General features: G+C 43.2%; 1 protein-coding gene across 4 annotated transcripts in view; it reads right to left on the bottom strand.

The window, feature by feature from the left end:
* CLIP1 (CAP-Gly domain containing linker protein 1) overlaps positions 1-12,228 on the bottom strand; it is a 93,953-nt gene that overhangs the window by 40,989 nt on the left and 40,736 nt on the right. For all 4 annotated transcript variants that reach the window (XM_079717659.1, XM_079717660.1, XM_079717658.1 and 1 more), the window contains 5 exons: positions 11,607-11,664; positions 10,994-11,077; positions 3,521-3,677; positions 1,046-1,211; positions 732-947 (listed from right to left, as the gene is read on the bottom strand). In XM_079717659.1, the coding sequence (XP_079573785.1) occupies positions 732-947; positions 1,046-1,211; positions 3,521-3,677; positions 10,994-11,077; positions 11,607-11,664 (681 nt within the window). The remainder of the gene's footprint in view (positions 1-731; positions 948-1,045; positions 1,212-3,520; positions 3,678-10,993; positions 11,078-11,606; positions 11,665-12,228) is intronic.

Here is a 12,228-nt window from a genome sequence, read left to right as displayed (position 1 = left end):
TTTGAGCAATTTAGATGGGGGTAGGAGGGTTGACCTTCATTACGTTACCAGAGTCAAAAAACATATCGGGACACTGATACGATCCTGACACCATAAAATGAAATTCAGTGTATCAAGTTCTACTCTACTAGGAGTAGGATGTTTTCTCACAGCCCTTAAATCCAGCTTCCTTGTTAACGAGCTCGTAGTGCCTTCCTGCGGACATGCGGGAGCCCTCTCTAGAGCTCTCCCTTCTACTTTATCCTCTAAGAGCTCTGTGCCTCCAACCAGGCTCCGTTCCCTGCCCACCTGCCTCACGTGGCCTCTGCCTCTTGCTTTTCTGCAAGATGTCTCTCCTAACCCTGGTGCAAGGTGGCAGCAAGATGGCCAAGATTAGAGGAACATGCTTTCCCGCCACCAAGAGTCTACTACAGGCAGGCAGACAGAGGTCAGGCAACAGCAGACTGTTCGTGACAGCTGGGGAGCAAGCAGCGTAGCGGGTGGTGGCCACACAGTACATTCGGGGGAAAGACCTGTAGCCATCACCCTCCCTGAGAAGGAACAGCGGCTGGTACAAAGCACTTAAGATACAGGAAATGTAATTCGCCCTCCTGCCACGCACTCTGCGGGCCGACACGGGTAATGGCCACTGAACCCATCCCAGGTGCTGCTGCTTTCCAAGCCCCCCTGCAGCCCTGATGCGGAACGCAAGCAAACTGTGATTCGACAACACGGTTCTCCCCACCACGTACTCTGGCTTTGTCGGCTTGCCTTCTCAGCTCCTCCGTCTCCTGCAGCAAGTCGCTGTTCTCCTTCTGTGCGGCCTTCAGCCGCTCCCCTGTGTCCAGCAGCGTCTTCTGGAGGTTCTGCAGAACTTCTTTGTGCTTGGCCTGTGTCTCAGAACTGGCTTCTTCATACCTGGCTTTCAGCTCTTGACACTCGTTGTGGCTCATTTGCATTTTCTTTTCCTGCAGACACCCCGAGTCAGGAGTGAGTCATTTGGCTATGTCTGTTCTGCCCCTCAACCTCCCCTGCCAGCCAACAGTCCCACTGATTCTCTCCTTACCAGGTCTGACAATTTTGTCAGCAGTTCTTTCTTTTCTTCCTCATGCTTTTTAGCTGCTTCTTGCTGGCTCTGTTCAGCTTTGAGAGTTACCTCCCCAATACTTTTCTGCAGAAGACTTGCATTTTCATTAGCCTTGGTGAGTTTTAGCTGTAGTTCTTCTACATTTCTAGAACAAGTTTCAATACAAGGCGTCAGATTTTTCAAAAGAGTACTTTAAATTCTAGAGTTGTACTTTAAAATATTAATAATAATTGTCTTAATGATTATAAATGTTATGAGCAATTAATAACATCTGAAATAAGCAAAAAACCAAAACAGGGCTTCCCTGGTGGCGCAGTGGTTGAGAGTCCGCCTGCCGATGAAGGGGACACAGGTTCGTGCCCCAGTCCGGGAAGATCCCACATGCCGCAGAGCGGCTGGGCCCGTGATCCAGGGCCGCTGAGCCTGTGCTCCGCAACAGGAGAGGCCACAACAGTGAGAGGCCCGCGTACCGCAAAAAAAAAAAAAGAAAAAAACAAAAAAACTGACTTGTCCTGAAGAATAATTTAAACAGTTGTGATGGCTACAAATACCTTAGAGTAACTACTCCTCTAACTGTGAACATTTATTATTTTATGTCAGTAGATCAATAAGGAAAAATGAGTGAAAAGTAATAAGCACATTAGAGGACGTAAGTATTTCGAGGTTTCCAAATTTTAGCAGACTAGATTATCAAAGACTCATTTTGGGGTCACTTGAGAACAGAAGATACGAAAATAACAGTAATGGGACATTCTAGCTCAAAGAGAACCACGTGGTCCCACAAAGATGTACGAGGGCCATCAACCTGGAGAAAAGGCTGGCTCATGGACCGGAGAACAGGAAGGAAACTTGGACGGTGCCTCTGGATAATCACCGACAGAAGTGGAACTTCTCCAAGGCTCTGTGCCACAACCACCTGGGCAGCTGTGCCCACCTCACAGCAGGACTGCCACAGTCAGCCAACCAAGGCCCATCTGCCTGTCACCCACCAACGCTGAACCATGCGTGAGTGCACGGCTGGACGTAAACTAACTCTGCCAAGTATTAATGCTTTCAGAATCAGAAGTCTACCGGGGCTAACATGTCCTCTAAAAGTTTTTGCCTTATAAAATAAACATTTGGGGCTTCCCTGGTGGCGCAGTGGTTGAGAGTGTGCCTGCCGATACAGGGGACACGGGTTCGTGCCCCGGTCCGGGAAGATCCCACATGCCACGGAGTGGCTGGGCCCGTGAGCCATGGCCGCTGAGCCTGCGCGTCCGGAGGCTGTGCTCCGCAACGGGAGAGGCCACAGCAGTGAGAGGCCCGCGTAACACACACACACAAAAAAAATTTGATTTTTATATGGCAGCCATCAAAAGAAAAAAAAATCAAAGCAACGAGAGCCTCAGAATAAAGACGAGAAGAGAGATTACGATAATAGAAGCTTTAGCGCTAAGGAAGTAGGGTGTAGTGATGAAAAGCAGCAAGGGCTCTGGGACCAGACCACCTAGATCTGAAACCTCAGGCAAGTTACTTAACCTCATTAAGCCTCAATTTCCTTTTCTTTGAAATAGGAACAATAGGGGCTTCCCTGGTGACGCAGTAGTTAAGAATCTGCCTGCCAATGCAGGGGACACGGGTTCAAGCCCTGGTCCGGGAAGATCCCACATGCCGCGGAGCAACTAAGCCCACGCACCACAGCTACTGAGCCTGCGCTCTAGAGCCCACGCTCTAGAGCCCGGAAGCCACAACTACTGAGCCCACGTGCCACAACTACTGAAGCCTGCGTGCTTAGAGCCTGTGCTCCACAACAAGAGAAGCCACTGCAGTGAGAAGCCCGCCCACCGCAACGAAGATCCAACGCGGCCAAAAATAAATAAGTAAAAATAAATTTTAAAAAAATAGGAACAATAATACACTCACCTGAGAGGATTATTAGAACTAGAAAATATACTCTACACAAAGCTGTCAGCATAGTGTGTGACACGTGGTCAGCCCTTCACACGTGTTATCTATCATTACACCGAAATAGGTTAAAAATATTTTTAACTGCCTGTAAAAGATGTTATTGCCAGGCTTCCCTGGTGGCGCAGTGGTTGGGAGTCCGCCTGCCGATGCAGGGAACACGGGTTCGTGCCCCGGTCTGGGAGGATCCCGCATGCCGCGGAGCGGCTAGGCCCGTGAGCCATGGCTGCTGAGCCTGCGCGTCCGGAGCCTGTGCTCCACAATGGGAGAGGCCACAACAATGAGAGGCCCACGTACCGCAAAAAAAAAAGATGTTATTGCCATTGGTAAACTACTACCTTTTCTTTACAAGTCACCAGAAAGTCTGCAATACACTGCGATAACAGAGAAAGAATGAGATTCAGGCAACTTTAAAACCTAAGAGTCCTGAAGATTTCGGCTCCCCTCCCACCCAGACCTTGCTCGAGGGCCTAACCCAAAGCAGGCGCTCTTATTAATACTCATACGTACCTTTCTTTCAGACGTAATTCATCATTCATTTTTGTCAGCTGAGAAGAACTATCTCCTGACATTTTCATTATTACTGCAATGTCGTTTTCCAGTTTTTCCTTCGCCTTTATCAACTGCTCTTCCCTTTCATCTCTCTCTCTAAATTTTGCCTCCATATCTGAATATATATAGAAAAAAATAGCACTGTTGTGTTATAATAAACAAAAATGTATTAACTACACCCTGTATGCCAAGCCTTGCTCTGGGAATATCTGCATATAGCAATCCCTGCCCTCACGAAAATTACACTCTAGCAAAGAAGACAGACAATAAACAAGACAAATAAAGAGAATAAATAGTACAATAGATAGTGGTAAGTGCTAAGAGGGAAAAAAATACAAGTGGAGAAAGGAGTCAGGAAGGAGGAGTCAGGGAGGTTAAAATCTTAGAGAGAGCCTCTCTGAGACGGTGACATTTAAGTAAAACCCTGAGGGAAGTGAGGGAAGAGGAATGCAGGCAGAGGGGAAAGCAAGAGCAAAGGCCCCGAGGCAGGGACATGCTTGACAATCAAGTATCACCAAGGAGGCCAATATGGTTGCAGTGGAAGGAACAAGGGGAAGAATAGTACAGGATGAAATCATAGAGATAAGAGGACCTGATGACAGTAAGGACCACAGCTTTTAATGTGAGTGAGATGGGAGCCACTGGGCCATTCTGAGCAGAGAAGTGACATGATCTGACTCGATGTTGAAAGGATCCCCCTGGCTGCTGGGCTGAGAACAGACTGAAGGGGTGAAGAGCAGAAGCAGGCAGCCCAGGTGGCCAGCTGTTACTACAGCTTCGATTAAAGATGCTGGTTGAGCCCGAGAGGCTTGTCTGCTCGCCCGCCGGGGCGGGCGGCGCTGGAAGCTGAGGCTCGGGCTTCGGTCAGAGCGCAGGGAGAGGACTGGGGCTGGCGGCGAGAACTCAGCCTGAAGGGGGCTAATGTGCCACAGCTAGCCGGGAGGGAGTCCGGGAAAACTCTGGAGCTGCCGAAGAGGCAAGAGACTTGTTCTTCCCTCTTGGTTTCCTGCTGCGCGAGGAGAGGGGATTAAGAGCGCTGCTTAAAGGGGCTCCACAGACGGGCGCGAGTCGCGACTGAAAGCGCGGAGCCCAGTGACGGGCGTGGGACGCTGGGGCTGCTGCTGCCGCCGCCAAGAAGCCCGTGTGCGAGCGCAGGTCACTGTCCACACCGCCCTTCCGGGAGCCTGAGCAGCCCGCCACTGCCGGGGTCCCGGGATCCAGGGGCGGCTTCCCTGGGAGAACGCACGGCGCGCCTCGGGCTGGTGCAACGTCACGCCGACCTCTGCCGCTGCAGGCTCGCCCCGCACTCCGTGCCCCTCCCTCCCGCCCGGCCTGAGTGAGCCAGAGTTCCCGAAGAGGCTGCTCCTTTAACCCTTTCCTGTCTGAGCGAAGAACAGACGCCCTCCGGCGACCTACACGCAGAGGCGGGGCCAAATCCAAAGCTGAGACCCGGGAGCTGTGAGAACAAAGAAGAGAAAGGGAAACCTCTCCCAGCAGCCTCAGAAGCAGCGGATTAAAGCTCCACAATCAACTTGATGTACCCTGCATCTGTGGAATACATGAATAGACAACAAATCATCCCAAATTGAGGAGCCAGGAGTCAGTACTGTGCCTCTGAGGTGGGAGAGCCAACTTCAGGACACTGGTCCACAAGAGACCTCCCAGCTCCACATAATATCAAACGGCGAAAATCTTCCAGAGATCTCCATCTCAACACCAGCACCCAGCTTCACTCAACGACCAGCAAGCTACAGTGCTGGACACCCTATGCCAAACAACTAGCAAGACAGGAACACAACGCCACCCATTAGCAGAGAGGTGGCCTAAAATCATAAAAAGTCTGCAGACACCCCAAAACACACCACCAGACGTGGACCTGCCCACCAGAAAGACAAGATCCAGCCTCATCCACCAGAACACAGGCACTAGTCCCCTCGACCAGGAAACCTACACAACCCACTAAACCAACCTTAGCCACTGGGGACAGACACCAAAAACAACAGGAACTACGAACCTGCAGCCGGCAAAAAGGAGACCCCAAACACAGTAACATAAGCAAAATGAGAAGACAGAAAAACACACAGCAGGAGAAGGAGCAAGATAAAAACCCACCAGACCTAACAAATGAAGAGGTAATAGGCAGTCTATCTGAAAAAGAATTCAGAATAATGATAGTAAAGATGATCCAAAATCTTGGAAATAGAATAGACAAAATGCAAGAAACAGTTAACAAGGACCTAGTAGAACTAAAGATGAATCAAGCATCGATTAAAAACACAATAAATGAAATGAAAAATACTCTAGATGGGATCAATAGCAGAATAACTGAGGCAGAAGAACGGATAAGTGAGGTGGAAGATAAAATAGTGGAAATAACTAATGCAGAGCAAAATAAAGAGAAAAGAATGAAAAGAACAGAGGACAATATCAGAGACCTCTGGGACAACATTAAACGCACCAACATTCGAATTATAGGGGTTCCAGAAGAAGAAGAGAAAAAGAAAGGGACTGAGAAAATATTTGAAGAGATTATAGTTGAAAACTTCCCTAATATGGGAAAGGAAATAGTTAATCAAGTCCAAGAAGCACAGAGAGTCCCATACAGAATAAATCCAAGGAGAAATACGCCAAGACACATATTAATCAAACTGTCAAAAATTAAACACAAAGAAATCATATTAAAAGCAGCAAGGCAAAAACAACAAATAACACACAAGGGAATCCCCATCAGGATAACAGCTGATCTCTCAGCAGAAACTCTACAAGCCAGAAGGGAGTGGCAGGACATAATTAAAGTGATGAAGGAGAGAAACCTGCAACCAAGATTACTCTACCCAGCAAGGATCTCATTCAGATTTGATGGAGAAATTAAAACGTTTACAGACAAGCAAAAGCTGAGAGAGTTCAGCACCACCAAACCAGCTTTACAACAAATGCTAAAGGAACTTCTCTAGGCAAGAAACACAACAGAAGGAAAAGACCTACAATAACGAACCCAAAACAATTAAGAAAATGGGAATAGGAACATACATATCGATAATTACCTTAAATGTAAATGGACTAAACGCTCCCACCAAAAGACACAGATTGGCTGAATGGATACAAAAACAAGACCCATATATATGCTGTCTACAAGAGACCCACTTCAGACCTAGAGACACATACAGACTGAAAGTAAGGGGATGGAAAAAGATATTCCATGCAAATGGAAACCAAAAGAAAGCTGGAGTAGCAATTCTCATATCAGACAAAATAGACTTTAAAATAAAGACTACTAGAAGAGACAAAGAAGGACACTACATAATGATCAAGGGATCGATCCAAGAAGAAGATATAACAATTGTAAATATTTATGCACCCAACATAGGAGCACCTCAATACATAAGGCAAACACTAACAGCCATAAAAGGAGAAATCGACAGTAACACAATCATAGTAGGGGACTTTAACACCCCACTTTCACCAATGGACAGATCATCCAAAATGAAAATAAATAAGGAAACACAAGCTTTAAATGATACATTAAACAAGATGGACTTAATTGATATTTATAGGACATTCCATCCAAAAACAACAGAATACACATTTTTCTCAAGTGCTCATGGAACATTCTCCAGGATAGATCATATCTTGGGTCACAAATCAAGCCTTCGTAAATTTAAGAAAATTGAAATTGTATCAAGTATCTTTTCCGACCACAATGCTATGAGACTAGATATCAATTACAGGAAAAGAGCTATAAAAAATACAAACACATGGAGGCTAAACAATACATTACTTAATAACGAAGTGATCACTGAAGAAATCAAAGAGGAAATAAAAAAATACCTAGAAACAAATGACAATGGAGACACGACGACCCAAAACCTATGGGATGCAGCAAAAGCAGTTCTAAGAGGGAAGTTTATAGCAATACAATCCCACCTTAAGAAACAGGAAATATCTCGACTAAACAACCTAACCTTGCACCTAAAGCAATTAGAGAAAGAAGAACAAAAACATCCCAAAGTTAGCAGAAGGAAAGAAATCATAAAAATCAGATCAGAAATAAATGAAAAAGAAATGAAGGAAACAATAGCAAAGATCAATAAAACTAAAAGCTGGTTCTTTGAGAAGATAAACAAAATTGATAAACCATTAGCCAGACTCATCAAGAAAAAAAGGGAGAAGACTCAAATCAATAGAATTAGAAATGAAAAAGGAGAAGTAACAACTGACACTGCAGAAATACAAAAGATCGTGAGAGATTACTATAAGCAACTCTATGCCAATAAAATGGACAACCTGGAAGAAATGGACAAATTCTTAGAAATGCACAACCTGCCAAGACTGAATCAGGAAGAAATAGAACATATGAACAGACCAATCACAAGCACTGAAATTGAAACTGTGATAAAAAATCTTCCAACAAACAAAAGCCCAGGACCAGATGGCTTCACAGGCGAATTCTATCAAGCATTTAGAGAAGAGCTAACGCCTATCCTTCTCAAACTCTTCCAAAATATAGCAGAGGGAGGAACACTCCCAAACTCATTCTACGAGGCCACCATCACCTTGATACCAAAACCAGACAAGGATGTCACAAAGAAAGAAAACTACAGGCCAATATCACTGATGAACATAGATGCAAAAATCCTCAACAAAATACTAGCAAACAGAATCCAACAGCACATTAAAAGGATCATACACCATGATCAAGTGGGGTTTATCCCAGGAATGCAAGGATTCTTCAATATACGCAAATCAATCAACGTGATACACCATATTAACAAATTGAAGGAGAAAAACCATATGATCATCTCAATAGATGCAGAGAAAGCTTTCGACAAAATTCAACACCCATTCATGATAAAAACCCTGCAGAAAGTAGGCATAGAGGGAACTTTCCTCAACATAATAAAGGCCATATATGACAAACCCACAGCCAGCATCGTCCTCAATGGTGAAAAACTGAAACCATTTCCACTAAGATCAGGAACAAGACAAGGTTGCCCACTCTCACCACTCTTATTCAACATAGTTTTGGAAGTTTTAGCCACAGCAATCAGAGAAGAAAAGCAAATAAAAGGAATCCAAATTGGAAAAGAAGAAGTAAAGCTGTCACTGTTTGCAGATGACATGATACTATACATAGAGAATCCTAAAGATGCTACCAGAAAACTACTAGAGCTAATCAATGAATTTGGTAAAGTTGCAGGATACAAAATTAATGCACAGAAATCTCTGGCATTCCTATATACTAATGATGAAAAATCTGAAAGTGAAATCAAGGAAACACTCCCATTTACCACTGCAACAAAAAGAATAAAATATCTAGGAATAAACCTACCTAAGGAGACAAAAGACCTGTATGCAGAAAATTATAAGACACTGATGAAAGAAATTAAAGATGATACAAATAGATGGAGAGATGTACCATGTTCTTGGATTGGAAGAATCAACATTGTGAAAATGACTCTACTACCCAAAGCAATCTACAGATTCAATGCAATCCCTATCAAAATACCACTGGCATTTTTCACAGAACTAGAACAAAAAATTTCACAATTTGTATGGAAACACAAAAGACCACGAATAGCCAAAGCAATCTTGAGAACGAAAAATGGAGCTGGAGGAATCAGGCTCCCTGACTTCAGACTATACTACAAAGCTGCAGTAATCAAGACAGTATGGTACTGGCACAGAAACAGAAAGATAGATCAATGGAACAGGATAGAAAGCCCAGAGATAAACCCACGGACATATGGTCACCTTATCTTTGATAAAGGAGGCAGGAATGTACAGTGGAGAAAGGACAGTCTCTTCAATAAGTGGTGTTGGGAAAACTGGACAGGGACATGTAAAAGTATGAGATTCGATCACTCCCTAACACCATACACAAAAATAAGCTCAAAATGGATTAAAGACCTAAATGTAAGGCCAGACACTATCAAACTCTTAGAGGACAACATAGGCAGAACACTCTATGACATAAATCACAGCAAGATCCTTTTTGACCCACCTCCTAGAGAAATGGAAATAAAGACAAAAATAAACACATGGGACCTAATGAAACTTAAAAGCTTTTGCACAGCAAAGGAAACCATAAACAAGACCAAAAGACAACCCTCAGAATGGGAGAAAATATTTGCAAATGAAGCAACTGACAAAGGATTAATCTCCAAAATTTATAAGCAGCTCATGCAGCTCAATAACAAAAAAACAAACAACCCAATCCAAAAATGGGCAGAAGACCTAAATAGACATTTCTCCACAGAAGATATACAGACTGCCAACAAACACATGAAAGGATGCTCAACATCTTTACTAATTAGAGAAATGCAAATCAAAACTACAATGAGATATCATCTCACACCAGTCAGAATGGCCATCATCAAAAAATCTAGAAACAATAAATGCTGGAGAGGGTGTGGAAAAAAGGGAACACTCTTGCACTGCTGGTGGGAATGTGAATTGGTACAGCCACTATGGAGAACGGTATGGAGGTTCCTTAAAAAACTACAAATAGAACTACCATATGACCCTGCAATCCCACTACTGGGCATATACCCTGAGAAAACCATAATTCAAAAAGAGACATGTACCAAAATGTTCATAGCAGCCCTATTTACAATAGCCCGGAGATGGAAACAACCTAAGTGTCCATCATCGGATGAATGGGTAAAGAAGATGTGGCACATACATACAATGGAATATTACTCAGCCATAAAAAGAAATGAAATTGAACTATTTGTAATGAGGTGGATGGACCTAGAGTCTGTCATACAGAGTGAAGTAAGTCAGAAAGAGAAAGACAAATACTGTATGCTGACACATATAAATGGAATTTAAGAAAAAAAAAGGTCATGAAGAACATAGGGGTAAGACAGGAATAAAGACACAGACCTACTAGAGAATGGACTTGAGGATATGGGGAGGGGGAAGGGTAAGCTGTGACAAAGTGAAAGAGCGGCATGGACATATATACACTACCAAACGTAAGGTAGATAGCTAGTGGGAAGCAGCCGCATAGCACAGGGAGATCAGCTCGGTGCTTTGTGACCGCCTGGAGGGGTGGGATAGGGAGGGTGGGAGGGAGACGCAAAAGGGAGGGGATATGGGAACATATGTATACATATAACTGATTAAATTTGTGATAAAGCAAAAAATAAAAAAATAAAAAAAAAAAAAAAAAAAAAAAAAAAAAAAGATGCTGGTTGACTCGGATCAAGGATAGCAGGGGGAGTAGTGAGATGGGGTGGATTCTGACTTGTTTGAAAACAAGGCAGAGAGAATTCGCTAAGGTTTACAGACCTCAAACAAGTATTTTATCACAATATAACACGAGTGAAGAATTTATGCCTGAATAGTAGGTATGCTGTGACAACACACTAAAATTATCTCAAATCTTAGGAAGCCTACTACATTTAATGTGTAGAGACATCTTCTTACCTGTTAAATTTTCTCTCAACTTCTCCAATTCAGAAGACAGCACATTAAACTGTTCCTCTTTTTGGTGTAATTTATTTACAGTTTCTATTTGGGATGAAGTTAAAAGTTTAATACATTTCATAGTTAATAAGCCATGTAAAGCTTGACTGTCTTAAAACCAAATCAAATCAAAAGCTTGAGATTTGGGATCACGGGAATACTAAAGAGTCCCATTACAAATCAAACCACTGAATAACGAACCTAAAGAAACAAGCAAGCAACTCTTTCTTGTCTCCCCAAATCTGTAGATTAGTTAGGCACCAGGCATCCATTTTCCAGGCATCTCTTTCCTCCTTCCACTTAAAACTCAATAAAGCTATCAATGACTGAAGCTTAATTAAGACAATACTTTTCCCAAGTACACCTACATTTTAATACGGAACAAGCTTTAAGTCAAAAAGAAGAATGAATGGGAGCTTGAGGCTTCAGGAAGCCAAGGGAACCCAGTATTACTGTGCACTGCAGGAACTTCCAGGGTGGTGAAATCAGGCTACAGGCAGCATCTATTTTTATGCACCAAAGGTCAGCTCCAGCTTGAGAACAAGTGAGCTGCTCATACTCTGCTAAGACATACCTTGCATACTTCTCTGAACAGAGACTGTCTGCTGTGAAGCATCAGCAAAATTTTCTCTCTAAAGAAAAAGAAGTGGACATTCAGAATAGAAAGATTTCAGATTATAAAAATAAAAAGTTTCTATGACTACATAATCTATTTTTTGTTGCTAGCTTTGTTTCATTAAAGCTAACGTATGCTTAAAACATGTAGGCATCAATTACTACCATATGCATACTGTGCACGTGTACACACGAGTGAGGTTTGCATGTGTGCTGCATGCGTGGGTATGCACATGTCTGTACATGTGTGGATGTGCACACTTATGTCAGTATATGCATGTGTGGACACACATGTGCCACATGTATGCTTTTTTTTCATGTTGCTACCCTCAAGTAGCAGAACCTCTCTTCAGAAATCTGCCTGAGACAGTGTACAGAGTTCCGAAATTTGTTTTTTTTTAATATTTCTTTTTTTCATTGAAGTATAATTGGTTTACAGCGTTGGGTTAGTTTCAGGTGTGTACAGCAAAGTAATTCAGTTATACATATATATTTTTTCAGCTTCTTTTCCCTAATAAGTTATTACAAAATATTGAGTATAGTTCCCTGTGCTACACAGTAGGCCCCTGTTGGTTATCTAT

The sequence above is a fragment of the Hyperoodon ampullatus genome (genome assembly GCF_949752795.1).
Source record: "Hyperoodon ampullatus genome assembly, chromosome: 13".
In the NCBI taxonomy this organism is placed as follows: Eukaryota; Metazoa; Chordata; class Mammalia; order Artiodactyla; family Ziphiidae; genus Hyperoodon; species Hyperoodon ampullatus.
The sequence above is the reverse complement of the archived record's forward strand: the minus strand, read 5'-3'. Positions and strand labels throughout refer to the sequence as shown.